Source organism: Salmo salar, chromosome 02, assembly GCF_965601325.2.
Source record: "Salmo salar chromosome 02, fSalSal1, whole genome shotgun sequence".
In the NCBI taxonomy this organism is placed as follows: Eukaryota; Metazoa; Chordata; class Actinopteri; order Salmoniformes; family Salmonidae; genus Salmo; species Salmo salar.
In genome coordinates, this window is record NC_138292.1 from 18,886,931 (window position 1) to 18,906,542 (window position 19,612).

Below are 19,612 nucleotides of genomic sequence, written 5' to 3' on the forward strand. Positions count from 1 at the left end.
TATATCAAAGTACTGTACAGAAACCCAGCCTAAAACCCCAAACAGCAAGCAATGCAGGTGTAGAAGGGACATTCACCATCAGACCATAGGAGCTTGTGTTGGGATTCAATACTCTTCACAATCAACAACATACACAGATAGATTGGCCAAACACATACGTCTGAGACATGTGACCATCAGTTTTATTAATTTATTAATGTGGTCTGTCCAGAGGAAGGAGGACATAGGCAGTGGACATATTTTCATGGAGGTCAATACTTGTCATACTGGGAAACGAATTAGCATACGCTCCGTGGCAGTGGGCAGGCAAAGAATGCCACGAACTTTTCCATTGGCTGAGGCAGTGAGTAGGCGGAGGTTGGAATGAGAGGGTTCCTGTAAGAGCCTATCAGAGTGCAAGACAGTGGGGTGTGTGTGGGGGAGAAGTAGAACAGTCTCTCATCATGTGAGAGCCCAAAGGCACACACACACACATGCTCCTCACCATGGAAACGCTTCTCACCTCTGGGTCGTCGTGGAGACACTCATCACCTGGACAGTAGACTCCGCCCTGCATAAACCGGAATTATATAGTTTAACCAATCAGACACCTTGTCGGCTGGATGGAATAAGGAAGTAATCTGCATAGGTTAATCCTAATCCACAGACAAAGGCAGTTTTTCGGCAGGCTGGGCTCGTCTGGCTGGGTCTGTGGGATTGATCCACCAAAGACAGTCTATTGGAAGATACCCAGAATCTATTTCTCCAATAGGAATCCCAGATCACGCTTGTGACAGCAGCACATGGATCTAATCTTCCTCTCTCCCATTGACCTCAATACAACCACATGGTGATCTGTTCAACTACCCATGTTCTGTAGTTGTTCATGGAAGTAATTGTTGGTTGTGCCTCTAAATTGAAACCCTCTCTGACTCTCTACCCACTACAGGTAGTGACCAGCTTTTGCACAGAAGGCTGTAGTGAATGGAGGTGGATGGAAGCGCCTTTGATGTGGTTTAGATAATCTAATGTTTGCTTTTGGCTGTCTGGTGACAAGGAGGCTATTTTTGGTCAGTCATGTTCGGCAGTGTGAAGAAAATCATCTCTCTGTTTGAGACTCGACGGCAGCCTCGCCCCCTCTCTCTACCTCCTTCCCTCCCACCATCTCTCTCTCCATCTCTACCTCCTTCCCTCCTTCCATCTCTCTCTCCATCTCTACCTCCTTCCCTGCCTCCATCTCTATCTCCATCTCTACCTCCTTCCCTCCTTCCATCTCTCTCTCCATCTCTACCTCCTTCCCTGCCTCCATCTCTCTCTTCATCTCTTCCCCTATCCCTCCCTTCCTCCCTATCCCCTCTCAGGTCCAATAAAAAAGCCCCCCAGTCCCGCTTAAAGAGACACTCTTCTCCTTCTGCCTCCCTCTCCGGCTGCCCTTCCCCTTCCTCCTTCTCCGGCTGCCCTTCCTCTCTCTACCCCCAGACCAAAGCCAGACCCCCCCTTACCCCCCCACCTGTCCACCAACCACTACAACTTCCTGCTAGATGGAGAGTAGGAGAAGAAGGCAGGAAGGGAGTGAGTGATACGGGTTGGGGTCATGGAGGGCTGAGAGGTCGTGGGGGGGTCAGGGTTAGGGACTCATGGCCGAGCGGACGTCAGGAGCTTCAGATGAGGAACCAAACATCTGTCACCATGGAGATTCCACAACACTTTAGGACCGCAACTAAACCTCAACAACAGACCACTACTCAACCCCAACCTCAACTCCAGACCACTATTCAACCCCAACCCCAGACCACTACTCAACCCCAGACCACTACTCAACCCCAACCCCAGACCACTACTCAACCCCAACCCCAGACCACTACTCAACCCCAACCCCAGACCACTACTCAACCCCAACGTCAACCCCAGACCACTGTTCAACCCCAACCTCAACCACAGACCACTACTCAACCCCAATATCAACAGCAGACCACTATTCAACCCCAATGTCAACCCCAGACCACTACTCAACCCCAACCGCAGACCACTATTCAACCCCAGACCACTACTCAACCTGAACATCAACCACAGACCACTACTAAACTCCAGACCACTACTCAACCCCAACCTCAACCGCAGACCACTACTCAACCCCAGACCAATACTCAACCCCAACCTCAACCGCAGACCACTATTCAACCCCAGACCACTACTCAACCCGAACATCAACCGCAGACCACTACTCAACCCCAGACCAATACTCAACCCCAGATCACTACTCAACCCCAGACCACTACTCAACCCCAACATCAACCGCAGACCACTACTAAACTCCAGACCACTACTCAACCCCAACCTCAACCGCAGACCACTACTCAACCCCAGACCAATACTCAACCAAAACCTCAACAGCAGACTACTTCTAAGTCTCAACCTCAACCCCAGACCCAGACCACTACTCAACCCCAACCTCAACACCAGACCCTGGCCCCGCTCCCATCCTGGCCGCTGTGTCTGAAGGGTACACCTTCTGTCCGGAACGCTGAGGCAGCCTTCCTGTCCCTGCTGCTCTTCTGCCACAGGTAACCATGGAAATGGCCTGGCCATTTGTTGTCGGGAGGTGACTGTGTTCAGGAATAGACATCAATGTGAACCATGTGCACTAAGACACAATCTCCTTTGTTTTTGTTGTTGCAGTGGCTCCAGTAGCAGTAAGATTGCAATTGACAACAAGATTGAGCAAGCCATGGTAGGACAGTGTGTTTACGGTTATAGTGTCTGTAATGTGTTGTATTGAAGGACTTGGTGAAGACCCATCTGTTGCTGGAAGAATTGTGACATACATTTGATGATATGCTATAATGACATGTTGTATATTGCTGTAGGACTTGGTGAAGAGCCACCTGATGCTGGCTGTGAGAGAGGAGATGGAGCTACTGAGGAAGCGGATCAACCAGCTGTCAGAGAGGAACGCCCAGCTGGAGAGAGCGAACTACATACTGAGAGCACTGAGAGACAGACAGAGACACTAACGCACACATCCACGCACACACCCACGTACACACTCGCATACACAGAGAGAAGCTAACAGTATTAGTACATGCCTTTCATGTTCTATTTAAATGGGTGTTTTGAATAATCCTGTAAAATGTGTATTTATATTTAACCTTTATGTACCCAGGCGAGTCAAGAACAAATTCTTATTTACAATGACAGCATGGCTATGATGATGATGGTGATGATGATGTAGTCTCGTGTAATGATGATGCTGTAGTCTATAACGTTCCACTTAGCCTATTCCATGTCGTGTGCCAATGGTAGTTAATGAGTGGAATGTTAGCTAAACGGAGACTGGTAACCAGGCTAATGAAGAGGGGTTCTGAAAGAGAACGTGTGAAATGTGCATATTCTGTAATTCTGCAACAACAAAAAATATGAGTCAAATAAATAACTGTTACTAAAGAAGAGTTTGACTTGTGCCGTAGAGTCCACCACTTACACAAGCACACACAATGTAACATGCACGCCAAGGGGCGCCATTGTATAATTTCCTACTAACGAAGAAACCGGAAGTGTGATTGTTTCGTTCTGTAGAAGGTGTTATGGCGGCGCCAGTGGAGGGAATTTCAAAAGTGAGCAGATCCTGCTAAATAGAGTCAATCTATCCTCATGTATTAACAGTGAAAAAACTACAAGAAACGCGTGAGCTCAGCTGTCATTCGTGGCATTTCCTCATAACAGTAAACTGAGAATAAACGACATGATTGAATTTGCATAGCTTTAGTTAACGTTAGCTAGCTAATTAGCCAAACAAACCCTATACCGTTAGCTGGCTAATAGTACAACAAGTAAAGTTAGCTGGCTAACTGACTGGTGAACTTTCTAGCATGTCTGCTGTCGTCGTTAGCTAGCTAGCTGGCTGTGTGCTGAAAGTTCCCACAGTGAATGGAATCTAGCTAGAGATCTAACGTTAGCTAGATAACGTCACATCGTCATATCTGGTTGGAAGTGTAAAGTTAACGTTATTCAACCTACGCTACAGATCCAACAATGGTAAGGGACTGGGTTGGGCATAGGACTCAATGTGTTAAGTTTGCTCCATCGGTTAGGTTAGGGGGTGTTAAAGTTAGGCAAAGTGATAATGTAACTGACATTCAGAACCATACAAAATATTCTGGTCGTTGACTGCCTTGTATCTTACCTAACATCAGTAACAGAGCCGTCACCCAAAGATAAAGACCCAGACTGGTGACCTAAGATGACCAGAGTAGGTCCCCTGCAGCAGCGTCCTCTAGCAGGGTGCAGTGACCCAGACATCCAGCTGGTCCCCCTGCCTGCCCCGGTGCCCCTGGTCCCCGCTAGCCTCCTGCGGTGCCCGGAACTGGACCTGTCTCTCCCCCTCAGCCCAGACCCGCCACGGCTCAACCCGGCTAGCCTGCTGAGAGGACGCAGGCACCGGCAGGTCAGTCTGACACATACACACACTGACGGACAGTCACAGATGGTGCTTTTCTCAGTTGTCAAGACAGCTGTAGAAATGATGAGAGATCTGTGTGTGTCGGTCTGTGTTTTTGGAGAGACATCACTGAAGTGTGTGTCCCTGACTCTACAGGTGCGATTTGCCTCCGAGGAGCCTGTGGTTGTCACGTTGATAGCAGAGCCTAGCAAAGACCCTCCACCTTGGCAATGCCCTGGACACTCCAGCAGTTACTCAAAGGGGAAAAGACTCCATGGTAACTAACCCTCCTGGTCTGGAGTCTGATGTACTCATGTTCCCCTGCACAGGAGTTGCATGCATCAACCAATGGTTGTGTGCCATGTCATCGACTGTGCCGTCGCACCAGATTGCTATAACATGTGATGTGGTTAGGCTGATTCGTAAAATACCTATCCAGGTGTTATAAGATCTGGCATGAGTCAGCGATGTCTGAGCTGGTCAATATCTCTTCCTGTATTCCTCCCATAGGTGGAGATCTGCGTTGGAGGGCAAGGTCAACAACCAATGAGGAGGCTCCCTGTGAGGAGAGGGGTGGCAGCCTCCCTGAAGGGGCGGAGTTAAATACTACTCTGGCTCTGATGGCTGAGCTAGTTAACGTGGCAGGGGCAGAGTTTAACTCCCAGAAGGCCGTGCAGGAGCAACTACAGAAGTCAGACAGAACCAAGAACAGCATCAGCGCCCGGGCTACAGAGGGTAGCACATTAAACACACACATGCAGACATAAATACAAACACACACACACACACACACAGAAACACACACATGCAGACATAAACACACACAGAAACACACACATGCAGACATAAACACACACAAAAACACACATATGCAGACATAAACACACACACAGAAACACACCCATGCAGACACAGAAACACACATGCAGACATAAACACACACATAAACATACACATGTAGACATAAATACACACCACACACTAACTGCGAGTATGTCCTGTCTGTCTATAGGGGTGAACGTCCCTCCATCCCAGCACCTCTACAGGGCATTGGTCAGTGTGAATGTGGAGGAGGAGGAGCTTATCAGCCAGGCTCTACGTGACAGGCTTCAGCTGGTCTCGCCCACATGCAGCCATGGCAACAAGGCAGGTCCCTCTCACTGACCCCATCAGATTGTGTGTGTGTGTGTGTGTGTGTGTGTGTGTGTGTGTGTGTGTGTGTAAGTAATATGTAAATAAAGGTGTGTGTAGAGCGAAAACACTCATGACCTGCAACTAGTCCATAACTGTATTTGTAATCCGTGTGTGAGCAGAACGAGGACAGTCCTGACCTGCAGGTTTTCTTCAGGGGGGATCTGCTGAGAGAGAAGCCCCTCCTACCAGGGGAGGAGATTACCATACCACGCCCCCAGCCCATCCCACGCCCCGCAGACACAACCTTCGACCTCTACCGCAGACACACATGCTGGGAGGCTGGACCCTGACACACACACACACTTACTCTGAACCTCTAGACTGAAAGGCCCTGTCCCAAAACTTAAGAAAAGCATTACCCCTTCTTTCCCTCCCTACCTCTGTCATTCTTGGATGTAAATATTGTATTTGAAACTAATTGAAGATATTAAAGGAATGAACCTGTATCATGTTGATGAGCGATCTTTACTACTTGCGTGTGTGCTTGAGCCTTGGTTTGTGTTTGCTTGCATGTGTGTATGAGTTGTGGGCTTTGGAGAGCGAGGGAGGAGGTAGTGGTGGTAGAAGGATGAAGAGGTGAGGGAGAGATTGTCCAGGGATCGAAGACGGCTGCGAGGTGAGTACACAGCTTCAATTCACACTGCTGGGTGTGTTGTGTTTGTAACGGGGGTATAGAGAGTAATAGTAATGGTGTCTCTTGTAGGCACTACGGAAGCTAACTCTGCCATGGCTTGTTGGCCAAAGCCTATGGGGACATGTATGGGTTTTCTGGAGGGTTTGGGGATAAATGCCGAACCATTTATGTAATTAAAACAAGCACGATTGCATTATCAAATCAAAGTTTGCTTGTCACGTGCGCCGAATACAACAGTGAAATGCTTACTTGCCGGCCCTAACCAACAGTGCCATTTTTAAGTAAAAAATAGGTATTAGGTGAACAATAAATAAGTAAAAAAACAAACATTTTTAAACAGTAAAAGGACAGTGAAATAACAGTAGCGAGGCTATATACAGTAGCGAGGCTATAACTCATACATGTAATGTTAACTGACTGATATTCTATGTATGAGATCCCCTGAGCCTGTGTTAACCTCAGACCTTATTTTCTGCATTTATCCCAAAACGCTATTCTTTCCCCATTCATTTCCCCCATGGGAATGGCTGAACGAATCAGAGGTCAGAGTGTGTTTATTATGTACTGTTGGTGTGTGTAACACATTGGTGTAACAGGGAGTTTTGTGTTGGTGTGTGATTGCTAACATCGAGCAAGTCCTTTCCCTACCACAGGATAGACATGTTTCAGTGGTGGGAACAATTCTATAATTTTGTGGAAATGGTACTCCATCTCCCAGATTAACTCAATTGAAATGGAATTGATCCCAAATCCCCTAGATATGTTGTTTTATATCTCCTAGATGTGTGGTGTTTTATATCTTCTAGATGTGTGGTTCAGGACCATCTCCAGTTAGAATCCATCAGCCTACGTCACCCTGTGCTGTAACCTGGGTGATATAGACCATCCACACTTTCTCTCTCACACGCACACACAGGCACACTTGTACCATCTCAGCTCATCTCTCTCTCTCTCACACACCTCCCAGTCTCTGAGACCTGGACATCTCTCTCTCGCTCACACTCCCCCCAGTCTCTGAGACCCGGGCATCTCTTTCTCTCTCACACCCCCACCCCCAGTCTCTGAGACCCGGGCATCTCTCTCTGACCATGGACGTGTCAGCGCTGGGCAGTGGGAGCAGCTGTTCAGAGGATTGTGTGGTAGGGTCTGGCTGTCTGGAGGACTGTGGGAACCAGAGTGACCGGACTGACTGGGAATGGGAGGACTTCAGTGGGGCTGAGCTGGTGTGTGTGACAGCTGTGTGTGTGCTGCTGCTGGCCATGGGCATCACAGGAAATATGTTAACCATCCTGGTAGTTTGGCTCCGGCCACACCTGAGAAGCACCACCTACCTCTACCTGAGTAGTATGGCCGTCTCCGACCTCCTCATACTGCTTCTGATGCCTTTAGATCTGTACTACAAGGTAAGGGGGAGTCTCTCTCTGGCTGTGGAGGTTCCCTCCCTGGGGGTTAGCTAGCTGATACTGCGTGTGTGTTATTTCTGTTTCTCTCTCCCTAGCTGTGGAGGTTCTGGCCCTGGGGGTTAGACGATATAGTGTCTGAGCTGGGTTGTGTGTGTGTGTGTAACCTATCTGTGTGTCCGTCCCTCTAGCTGTGGAGGTTCCGGCCCTGGGATCTGGGTGATACAGTGTGTAAGCTGAGTGTGTTCGTCAGTGAGAGTTGTACCTACTCCTCCATCCTCCACATCACCGCCCTTTCTCTGGAGCGCTACCTCGCTGTCTGTCGACCACTCACAGCCAAGACCCTGGTCACACGGACCCGCGTCCGCACTCTCATTGGCTGCCTGTGGGTTGTGGCCGTAATCAGCGCCGGGCCGGTGTTTGCTATGGTAGGGGTAGAGGAGCTGGGGGGAGGAGAGGGGGAGAGCGAGTGTCGCTGTACGGACTACGCCGTCTCCTCAGGCCTGCTGGGGGCCATGATGTGGCTCTCCAACCTCTACTTCCTGGTGCCGCTGGGCATTCTGGGAGTTGTGTATGGCCTGATCGGCAGGAAGCTATGGCTCCGCCCACAACGCAGCAGCCGAGACCGCGCCCAGCGACACACCATCAAGATGCTAGGTGAGGCTGTGAGAGAGGCTCTGTATTTTAAAGTTACTTTGATTTACTGGTTTGGGCCTCAGCAATACTACAGCTAAGCAGCTATTGTGAACCAACTATATCACACATACAGTAATAATGAGTTGTAATTTCAACTCTCTGTCGCTCCATCCCATATTCTCCTCTCTCTCTAGGGATGATCGTGCTGGCGTTTGTTCTGTGTTGGCTGCCATTCCACGTTGGTCGGACGTTGTTCTCTGTGACGCTGGGCTCCAGCGCTGATATGTACTACATCTCTCAGTACTTTAACCTGGTCTCCTTTGTGTTGTTCTACCTCAGTGCTGCTGTCAACCCTATCCTCTACAACACCATGTCAGCACGCTACCGCCACGCTGTCCGCAGCCTGCTGCGCTCACACACACCCCGCTCCCCGCTCCCCCGCCACCCCCCCACCCTCACGCCACAACACTCTACCACCCACCCTGTAACTCACACACACCCCGCTCCCTCCACCCCCCACAACACTCTCACCACCACCCTGTAACTCACACACACACCCGCTCCCTCCACCCCCCACAACTCTACCACCACCCTGTAACTCACACACACACCACTCCCTCCACCCCCCACAACTCTACCACCACCCTGTAACTCACACACACACCACTCCCTCCACCCCCCACAACACTCTACCACCACCCTGTAACTCACACACACACACCGCTCCCTCCACCCCCCACAACACTCTACCACCACCCTGTAACTCACACACACACACCCGCTCCCTCCACCCCCCACAACACTCTACCACCACCCTGTAACTCACACACACACCACTCCCTCCACCCCCCACAACACACACACACACACCACTCCCTCCACCCCCCACAACACTCTACCACCACCCTGTAACTCACACACACCCCTCCCTCCACAACACTCTACCACCACCCTGTAACTCACACACACACACACCGCTCCCTCCACCCCCCACAACACTCTACCACCACCCTGTAACTCACACACACACCACTCCCTCCACCCCCCACAACACTCTACCACCACCCTTTAACTCACACACACAACACTCCCTCCACCCCCCACAACGCTCTACCACCACCCTGTAACTCACACACCACTCCCTCCACCCCCCACTCACGCCACAACACTCTACCACCACCCTGTAACTCACGGACACACACACAGAAAACCTTGGAGATGGATGGAGGAATAAACTTTGTTTAGAGGCACATTGTCTTTAGTGAGACATATTGTCAGAATTATTGTATAATATTTGATTCATATTTGCCATTTTGATGACTGTTGGTTCTAAACCCCTGAAGGTGTGTGTGTTCTCAGAGTGATGTGTAATAAACTAATTCCAGCCTTTTGTCTTTGTGGTACTTTAGCTCTGGTCTGTGTGTGTTTGTGTGTCACCATGGTGACTGGTGAAGGTAAGAATGGCCCCTGGGGAGTATTGGCGGGTTGGGAGATTGATTAGAGGGGGTTACTGGGATTATTGGTTAATGTGAGGGAGGGAGGGATGTAAGGTGTGTGTGTAGCAGTAGGAGGTTGCAGCCTTTGAGTTGACAGCGTGCTCAGAGTTATACTCTGTCTCATCACAGACTGACTGATTTAGCAGACTTGACACCTGCAAGCCCACCCACCCCACTCTCACACTCACACAGCTCCTGGGAAGCTCTTGGGAGCCCCCCATTCTAGGAAATCAGTGACATCAATTAACAAGGGAGACAAGGACACCAGTGGCTACTGCAAATCTCCAGGCTCAGATCTGAATATCACAGTAAAGTTTTTAATAAAGGCCCTTTTTTCACATCACAGTACAACATATTCAGTCCTCTACTGTGCATTTGAGTATTTTGTATTAATGTACATTTTTGAATTTGTGTTACATCTAATCTAAATAAAACATTTGACTGATAATAAACCCTGCACTCTTCATTTGATTCACTTTCTTTCATGACCGACTCACTCAACCTGTCATGATGGAGAGAGAATGAAAGAGAAAGAATCTGAAATGTGTCTTTATATTGTGTGTATCTTGGGCTCTGTGTTTCAGAGTAGAGTTCATATTCAGCCCATCCATCCCCCTCTACCTGCCTAGCACCATCATGGCACACTTGTCTTCTAGCCTCTGCTATCCTTCATGCTTCCATTCTACTATACCTCTCAGGAGGAGAGCTGATAGATCTGGTATCAGGCCAATGGAACTTGACCCAAACAATGGAAATACATTGTCCCCCAGCAAAATTAGTTGACATTTTGGCTATTGTTTATATATGTATTTTACACCATGTTGTGGTAAAAATCAGAACATAATACTTGTATGGATGTCAACCCCAAGACGTGTCCATATCATCATCACCAATCAACTGCATTGCAGTTAAAAAACAACTTTGGCTACCACCACTGACTTTCGTGTGCTAACTATACTACCAGCTTATACGAACAGGAGTTGGAATTTAAGTCACTTTTTCTAAACCTGAAAAGGAACAATTTCTAAATGTTATGCAGCGAAAACAACCAAATATATCCAAATTGGACATTCGTAAGCCTGTTGAGGGCCTGTTACAGTACATCAATCATGACCAGTGGCGACCCGTCATTCAGGGCAGGTGGGGCTTAGCATTTTTTGCAAAAGAAATGGGCGAGCTTGCCTGTTTTGCATGTTATTTTGGCATTAATACGTGTCACATATCAGTTTGCAAACAATGTAAAAATAAATATACATATAATTGAGTTAATAAAGCCGCATACAAACAGGTAGCTCCAAAATGCAGGTGTTTCAGCCTAGCTCAGTCCTTTCTGTAGTGGTGGGGCAGGCCAGCAGAAAATAGGAGCATTGCACCGTGATTGGCTCAGCATTGCACAGTGATTGGCTCAGTGTTCTGTCACTCATGGAGATACAAAAGGTGGGTGACAGTAAGGGTAGACATCAATAATGTGAGCCCTTTGGGTGCTGCATAGAGTTACATTAGATGTGCCCTTCCAAGAAGGCTCACGGTCATTGGCCACAGAAATTACGTCAAATCACGTTATATGTACAGTAGCTTTGATTGGACTGATCATGTCAACGTCTTACTTTCACAATCTTAGCTTGCAGTCATCATCATGAATCAAGTCTACTGGCAAATCCTTTTTAATCCTTGTCATATGAAGATAAATAATGAAGAGAAAATATACAGTGCCTTGCGAAAGTATTCGGCCCCCTTGAACTTTTCGACCTTTTGCCACATTTCAGGCTTCAAACATAAAGATATAAAACTGTAGTTTTTTGTGAAGAATCAACAACAAGTGGGACACAATCATGAAGTGGGACGACATTTATTGGATATTTCAAACTTTTTTAACAAATAAAAAACTGAAAAATTGGGCGTGCAAAATTATTCAGCCCCTTTACTTTCAGTGCAGCAAACTCTCTCCAGAAGTTCAGTGAGGATCTCTGAATGATCCAATGTTGACCTAAATGACTAATGATGATAAATAGAATTCGCCTGTGTGTAATCAAGTCTCCGTATAAATGCACCTGCTCTGTGATAATCTCAGAGGTCCGTTTAAAGCGCAGAGAGCATCATGAAGAACAAGGAACACACCAGGCAGGTCCGAGATACTGTTGTGGAGAAGTTTAAAGCCGGATTTGGATACAAAAAGATTTCCCAAGCTTTAAACATCCCAAGGAGCACTGTGCAAGCGATAATATTGAAATGGAAGGAGTATCAGACCACTGCAAATCTACGAAGACCCGGCCGTCCCTCTAAACTTTCAGCTCATACAAGGAGAAGACTGATCAGAGATGCAGCCAAGAGGCCCATGATCACTCTGGATGAATTGCAGAGATCTACAGCTGAGGTGGGAGACTCTGTCCATAGGACAACAATCAGTCGTATACTGCACAAATCTGGCCTTTATGGAAGAGTGGCAAGAAGAAAGCCATTTCTTAAAGATATCCATAAAAAGTGTCGTTTAAAGTTTGCCACTAGCCACCTGGGAGACACACCAAACATGTGGAAGAAGGTGCTCTGGTCAGATGAAACCAAAATTGAACCTTTTGACAACAATGCAAAACGTTATGTTTGGCGTAAAAGCAACACAGCTCATCACCCTGAACACATCATCCCCACTGTCAAACATGGTGGTGGCAGCATCATGGTTTGGGCCTGCTTTTCTTCAGCAGGGGCAGGGAAGATGGTTAAAATTGATGGGAAGATGGATGGAGCCAAATACAGGACCATTCTGGAAGAAAACCTGATGGAGTCTGCAAAAGACCTGAGACTGGGACGGAGATTTGTCTTCCAACAAGACAATGATCCAAAACATAAAGCAAAATCTACAATGGAATGGTTCACAAATAAACATATCCAGGTGTTAGAATGGCCATGTCAAAGTCCATACCTGAATCCAATCGAGAATCTGTGGAAAGAACTGAAAACTGCTGTTCACAAACACTCTCCATCCAACCTCACTGAGCTCGAGCTGTTTTGCAAGGAGGAATGGGCAAAAATGTCAGTCTCTCGATGTGCAAAACTGATAGAGACATACCCCAAGCGACTTACAGCTGTAATCGCAGCAAAAGGTGGCGCTACAAAGTATTAACTTAAGGGGGCTGAATAATTTTGCACGCCCAATTTTTCCGTTTTTTATTTGTTAAAAAGGTTTGAAATATCCAATAAATTTCGTTCCACTTCATAATTGTGTCCCACTTGTTGTTGATTCTTCACAAAAAAATTACAGTTTTATATCTTTATGTTTGAAGCCTGAAATGTGGCAAAAGGTCGAAAAGTTCAAGGGGGCCGAATACTTTCACAAGGCACTGTAGATAAAACGTATCGGTGCTCATCGGCCATTGGACATAAATATTACACAACAATTTGGAGATCGCAAATTCAACAATGAGTGGTTTGTAAGGTATTGGTGACAGTGACTAACTGCAAGCATTGCAACTGGGAAGTCGGGAATAATACATTTTGAACAGTCATTCAACTCGGAATTGTAAATCCGGCATCTTTCTCTTTGATGACAAAATTTGCCCACGAAGGACCGGTGCGCCACTTTCCTGTTCAAGCACGTCACAACAACGTCAGTCCAGAAATGTCTCATGCTGCTTCATAAATGATGTAAGATGCCAGAGAGAATTGTATACTGTAGCTAAGAAAGTAATACTAGTATACGTAAGTGTATGTTGTGTAGTAAGCTGTTAGTAGCCCATGTGCCTTAATAATTTGGTCTATTTTCACCAACACGGTATTGTAAACACATCGTTCGTGGCCGGTGTGTGCTTGTTTGCAAACTTTTTGTGCATAGCTTGACAGTGCTCCTGATAGTAGTACACTGTAAGAACAGCCCATGTTCTGAATTCTGTTGCTGTTCATTTCAAAAGTGCTGAACAAATAGGTATATTGACCACGTCTGTCCTAGCTCGCTCATTCATGTCTTAATCGAAGTTACGGATTGCCTCATATCCGCTTGTCCTCCCCTTATGCCATAGCTTGTACTGTACATCTCAATTGTCAGTAGAAACCACATTTGTTTAAGCAAGTCAGCCATATCAGCTATGTTTTTTTAAAAGGCAGTAAATGAGAGGGATAGATCCCGATGAGAACACACAGATTCACACACAAGGCTTGCCATACATCAATCATTACTGGAGTGACCACCCTCTTAGAATCTTACCTGTGAAGGCCTCTGTAACCTTGCAACTTCACAGTTTCGTTTCAAGTTTTAATGTCACATGCTCAAGTACAGTGAAATTACTTTCTTGCAAACTGAAAACCCAACAATGCAATAATCAATAACAATGTAATACTAGAAAAAACACATGAGAAATAAGAACACAATAAGTAAGTAAGCATATTATATACAGGGTCAGTTTATACTGTAAGATCAACAGAGTAGCAACAGGTTGTATGTGAGTGCGTGTGGGGGTGTGTAGAGTCAGTATAAATGTATGTGCACATTATGTGTAAGTGAGCAGGTGATGGAGTGAGTGAGTGAGTGTATGTGTGTTGGAGTGACAGTGTGTGAGTGTGTAGGGCCCTGTGAGTGTGCATAGAGACAGTGCAAAAATAAGCGCTCAATAAAGATACAAGGTTAACTCAGATAGTCCATGTAGCTATTTTGTTATCTATTTATCAGTCATATTGCTTGGGGATAGAAGCTGTTCAGGAACCTGTTGGTGTCAGACTTGATGCACTGGTACCTCTTGCAGTGCGGAAGCAGAGAGAATAGTCTATGGCTTGGGTGACTGGAGTCTTTAATGATTTTCCAGGCCTTCCTTCCACACCTGATATAGATGTCCTGGATGGCAGGAAGCTCGGCCCCAGTAATGTACTCGGCTGTCCGCACCACCCACTGTTGCGCCATGCAATCGAGGGCGGTGCTATTGCCATACTAGGCAGTGATGCAGCCAGTCAAGATGCTATCAATGGTACAGCAGTAGAACTGTTTAAGGATTTGAGGGCCCATGCAAAACTTTTTTAACCTCCTGAGGGGGAAGAGGCGCGTTGCATCTTCTTCATGACTGTGCGTGTGTGTTTGGACCATTTTAAGTCTAGTGATTAGGACACCGAGAAACTTGAAGCTCTTGACCTGCCCCACTGCAGCCCCGTCGATGTGGATAGGGGCTCCACTGCAGCCCCGTCGATGTGGATAGGGGCTCCACTGCAGCCCCGTCGATGTGGATAGGGGCTCCACTGCAGCCCCGTCGATGTGGATAGGGGCTCCACTGCAGCCCCGTCGATGTGGATAGGGGCTCCACTGCAGCCCCGTCGATGTGGATAGGGGCTCCACTGCAGCCCCGTCGATGTGGATAGGGGCTCCACTGCAGCCCTTTCGATGTGGATAGGGGCCCCACTGCAGCCCCGTCGATGTGGATAGGGGCTCCACTGCAGCCCTTTCGATGTGGATAGGGGCTCCACTGCAGCCCTTTCGATGTGGATAGGGGCCCCACTGCAGCCCCGTCGATGTGGATAGGGGCTCCACTGCAGCCCTTTCGATGTGGATAGGGGCTCCACTGCAGCCCCGTCGATGTGGATAGGGGCTCCACTGCAGCCCCGTCGATGTGGATAGGGGCTCCACTGCAGCCCCGTCGATGTGGATAGGGGCTCCACTGCAGCCCCGTCGATGTGGATAGGGGCTCCACTGCAGCCCTTTCGATGTGGATAGGGGCTCCACTGCAGCCCCGTCGATGTGGATAGGGGCTCCACTGCAGCCCCGTCGATGTGGATAGGGGCTCCACTGCAGCCCCGTCGATGTGGATAGGGGCTCCACTGCAGCCCTTTAGATGTGGATAGGGGCGGACGCTAATGTGGATAGAGTCGGACACTGATGTGGTTTCCCAACAGCAAGGCTCAGTGCAACATGGCAGTGTTGCCATCGTTTATATACTTTTTTTGTTGTTGTAATGTCTAAATTATTTCCAACCCCCGTATCGCACACTCACAAACTTTCAATGTATTGAATTATTTATTTTGTATATTGCGCTGAGTGGCTAATAAGAAGAAAAGATTAAGATGGGCAAAATAACACAGACACTGGACAGAGGAATTCTGCCTAGAAGGCCAGACTCCCGGAGTTGCATCTTCACTGTTGAAGTTGAGACTGGTGTTTTGTGGGTTCAATTTAATGAAGCTGCCAGTTGAGGACTTGTGAGGCGTCTGTTTCTCAAACTAGACACTCTAGTGAACTTGTCCTCTTCCTCAGTTGTGCACCGGGGCCTCCCACTCCTCTTTCTATTCTTGTTAGAGCCAGTTTGCGCTGTTCTGTGAAGGGAGCATTGTACGAGATCTTCAGTTTATTGTCAATTTCTGGCATGGAATAGCCTTCGTTTCTCAGAACAAATATAGACTGACGAGTTTCAGAAGAAAGGTCTTTGATTCTGGCCATTTGTAGCCTGTAATCGAACCCACAAATGCTGATGCTCCAGATACCGAACTAGTCTAAAGAAGGCCAGTTTTATTGCTTCTTTAATCAGAACTAGTCTAAAGAAGGCCAGTTTTATTGCTTCTTTAATCAGAACAACAGTTTTCAGCTTTGCTAACATAATTGCAAAAGGGTTTTCTAATGATCAATTATCTTTTTAAAATGATAAACTTTCTTCAGCGTCTCATCCCGTCAGCGGGATCAAAATCCAGCGAAAAATCATATCGCCAATTAGCATTAAAAAAAAATCATAATTTAAAAAAAAAAAATGTAATATATATATATATTTTTTTTTTTATAGATACACATCTCCTGAATCGACCCACGTCGTCCGATTTCAAAAAGGTTTTACAGGAAAAGCAAATCATTAGATTATGTTAGATGAGTCCATCGTAAAAAGCAGCTTCATAGCCATTTTCCGACCAACCACTTGCATCACATATAATCAAAAAACAGCTAAATGCAGCACTAACCTTTTACAAACTTCATCAGATGGCACCCCTAGGACATCATGTTATACAATGCATGCATTCTTTTGTTCAATAAAGGTCATATTTAAATATAAAAACAGCATTTTACATCGGCGCGTAACGTTGACTAAATAATTTCCCCTCAAATGCGTCCCGGTAAACAATGCTACATTTCTCTAAATTACTATCCGATAACGATTTTTTAAATTTATATTGTCAATCTAACATTTATAGATGAATATCTCTTGAGAACACCTGTCATACCAGATTTTAAATTAACTTTACTGGGTAATCACACTTTGCGATAAAAGGAGATGCGATACTCAGAAAATGAGCTAATATACAGAGCTCGGCGCCATCTTGGAAACAATCGCATGTCACATCTCATCTTGTATAATATTGTCAATAATCGCCTACCTTTAGTTGTCTTCATCAGAAAGCATCCCAGGTCCACAACAGATGTATTTTCGGTCAAAAAGTCCATACTTCACGTTCCATTAGCCTGCTGTTGGTAGCGCGTCCTATGGCTCTCTCCAAGCGCAGGGCTGAAGTTCTGGATAAAATGAGATTCTCCCGCCTGTAGGTTCGTTCAAACATGTCAAACGTTGTAAAACATTAATCTTCAGGGCCTGTAACACCAAGAGAGCCAATAAGATTCGAGGGGGATGATTTCATGGCCTTTAAAACCGTTTCCAAAGGTGGGGGTAGACATGGCCGCCGGCGTCATAATGGTGATGGCCCATCCCCTGTGACCAATTTCCAACTCGTCTCATTCACTGAGTTTCGACTGTATAAGGCTCAAACCACTGTGAAAAAGACTGGCGACATCTAGTGGAAGCAATAGGAAGTGCTCACTGAACCATTGTTAACGGTGTGATTAATAAGGAAAGATGAGAAGTCGAGTCCACAATTCAGAATTCCACTTCCTGTTTCAATCGGTCTCGGGGTTTTGACTGCCATTTGAGTTCTGTTATACTCACAGACACCATTCAAACAGTTTTAGAAACTTTAGAGTGTTTTCTATCCATATATAATAAGTATATGCATGCCCTAGCTTCTGAGTTTGATTAGTAGGCCGTTGAAAATGGGAACGATTTTTTTTCAAAATGCGCTGTGGCGCCCCCTATCCTAGGGTATCCTCAAGAGGCTAACACAACGTACCATTAGAACACAGGAGTGATGGTTGCTGATAATGGGCCTTTACGCCTATGTAGATATTCCACAGAAAATCTGCCGTTTCCAGCTACAATAGTCATTTACAACATTAATGTCTACTCTGTATTTCTGATCAATTTGATGTTATTTTAAAAACAATGACATTTCTAAGTGACCCCAAACTTTTGAACGGTAGCGTATATTGAACATTTTAATTTACTGTTCCATATTTTATTGAACTAGTACTTGTTGTCTTAATTATGCATTTGGTCTTGTCTTGGCCAGAATACAATCCTAGTAGCAGTCATATTTACAATGGACCATGAATACTAGGCTAGTTTTCTGCAAATAAGTTAGCTAGCTACCTACCTACAGTGAGGGAAAAAAGTATTTGATCCCCTGCTGATTTTGTACGTTTGCCCACTGACAAAGAAATGATCAGTCTATAATTTTAATGGTAGGTTTATTTGAACAGTGAGAGACAGAATAACAACAAAAAATCCAGAAAAACGCATGTCAAAAATGTTATAAATTGATTTGCATTTTAATGAGGGAAATAAGTATTTGACCCCCTCTCAATCAGAAAGATTTCTGGCTCCCAGGTGTCTTTTATACAGGTAACGAGCTGAGATTAGGAGCACACTCTTAAAGGGAGTGCTCCTAATCTCAGTTTGTTACCTGTATAAAAGACACCTGTCCACAGAAGCAATCAATCAATCAGATTCCAAACTCTCCACCATGGCCAAGACCAAAAACCTCTCCAAGGATGTCAGGGACAAGATTCTAGACCTACACAAGGCTGGAATTGGCTACAAGACTATCGCCAAGCAGCTTGGTGAGAAGGTGACAACAGATGGTGCGATTATTCGCAAATGGAAGAAACACAAAAGAACTGTCAATCACCCTCAGCCTGGGGCTCCATGCAAGATCTCACCTCGTGGAGTTGCAATGATCACGAGAACGGTGAGGAATCAGCCCAGAACTACACGGGAGGATCTTGTCAATGATCTCAAGGCAGCTGGAACCATAGTCACCAAGAAAACAATTGGTAACACACTACGCCGCGAAGGACTGAAATCCTGCAGCGCCCACAAGGTCCCCCTGCTCAAGAAAGCACATATACATGCCCGTCTGAAGTTTGCCAATGAACATTTGAATGATTCAGAGGACAACCGGGTGAAAGTGTTGTGGTCAGATGAGACCAAAATGGAGCTCTTTGGCATCAACTCAACTCGCTGTGTTTGGAGGAGGAGGAATGCAGCCTATGACCGCAAGAACACCATCCCCACCGTCAAACATGGAGGTGGAAACATTATGCTTTGGGGGTGTTTTTCTGCTAAGGGGACAGGACAACTTCACCGCATCAAAGGGACGATGGACGGGGCCATGTACCATCAAATCTTGGATGAGAACCTCCTTCCCTCAGCCAGGACATTGAAAATGGGTCGTGGATGGGTATTCCAGCATGACAATGACCCAAAACACACAGCCAAGGCAACAAAGGAGTGGTTTAAGAAGAAGCACATTAAGGTCCTGGAGTGGCCTAGCCAGTGTCCAGACCTTAATCCCATAGAAAATCTGTGGAGGGAGCTGAAGGTTCGTGTTGCCAAACGTCAGCCTCGAAACCTTAATGACTTGGAGAAGATCTGCAAAGTGGAGTGGGACAAAATCCCTCCTGAGATGTGTGCAAACCTGGTGGCCAACTACAAGAAACGTCTGACCTCTGTGATTGCCAACAAGGGTTTTGCCACCAAGTACTAAGTCATTT

The 19,612-nt window shown here is 46.4% G+C and overlaps 3 protein-coding genes across 6 annotated transcripts; all 3 read left to right on the forward strand.

Annotated features, from left to right (window-relative positions):
• The first annotated feature begins 1,520 nt into the window (after positions 1 to 1,520).
• Positions 1,521 to 3,428, forward strand: LOC123728159 (uncharacterized). Its single transcript, XM_082968605.1, has 4 exons — positions 1,521 to 1,527; positions 1,650 to 2,543; positions 2,659 to 2,710; positions 2,847 to 3,428. The coding sequence occupies exons 1-2, from the start codon at positions 1,521 to 1,523 to the stop codon at positions 2,477 to 2,479; spliced, it is 837 nt and encodes a 278-aa protein (XP_082824731.1). The 3' UTR covers positions 2,480 to 2,543; positions 2,659 to 2,710; positions 2,847 to 3,428.
• A 76-nt stretch (positions 3,429 to 3,504) lies between these two features.
• Positions 3,505 to 6,057, forward strand: cg047 (CG047 protein). 4 transcript variants are annotated; one of them, XM_014185518.3, is made up of 6 exons: positions 3,505 to 3,593; positions 4,173 to 4,423; positions 4,574 to 4,694; positions 4,928 to 5,152; positions 5,430 to 5,563; positions 5,731 to 6,057. In XM_014185518.3, exons 2-6 carry the CDS (start codon positions 4,220 to 4,222, stop codon positions 5,899 to 5,901), a joined length of 855 nt encoding a protein of 284 aa, XP_014040993.1. In that variant the 5' UTR covers positions 3,505 to 3,593; positions 4,173 to 4,219; the 3' UTR covers positions 5,902 to 6,057. The 4 variants fall into 4 exon arrangements, with proteins under 4 accessions (XP_014040993.1, XP_014040994.1, XP_014040992.1 ...); XM_014185519.3 differs by having other exon boundaries at positions 3,533 to 3,663; XM_014185517.3 differs by having other exon boundaries at positions 3,534 to 4,014.
• Positions 6,058 to 6,176: 119 nt separating this feature from the next.
• Positions 6,177 to 8,825, forward strand: LOC106594151 (growth hormone secretagogue receptor type 1-like). The gene is made up of 3 exons (XM_014185521.3): positions 6,177 to 7,648; positions 7,837 to 8,302; positions 8,476 to 8,825. Exons 1-3 carry the CDS (start codon positions 7,334 to 7,336, stop codon positions 8,823 to 8,825), a joined length of 1,131 nt encoding a protein of 376 aa, XP_014040996.3. The 5' UTR covers positions 6,177 to 7,333.
• The last annotated feature ends 10,787 nt before the right edge of the window (positions 8,826 to 19,612 follow it).

Bases quoted from the DNA above. Each gene is read 5' to 3' on its own strand.
- cg047 (XM_014185518.3), top strand. From the start codon at position 4,220: ATGACCAGAGTAGGTCCCCTGCAGCAGCGTCCTCTAGCAGGGTGCAGT. The intron at 4,424-4,573 runs GTCAGTCTGACA...CTGACTCTACAG, and splicing joins GAGGACGCAGGCACCGGCAG to GTGCGATTTGCCTCCGAGGA. The intron at 5,564-5,730 runs GCAGGTCCCTCT...GTGTGTGAGCAG, and splicing joins CATGCAGCCATGGCAACAAG to AACGAGGACAGTCCTGACCT.
- LOC106594151 (XM_014185521.3), top strand. From the start codon at position 7,334: ATGGACGTGTCAGCGCTGGGCAGTGGGAGCAGCTGTTCAGAGGATTGT. The intron at 7,649-7,836 runs GTAAGGGGGAGT...CCGTCCCTCTAG, and splicing joins CTTTAGATCTGTACTACAAG to CTGTGGAGGTTCCGGCCCTG. The intron at 8,303-8,475 runs GTGAGGCTGTGA...CTCTCTCTCTAG, and splicing joins ACACACCATCAAGATGCTAG to GGATGATCGTGCTGGCGTTT.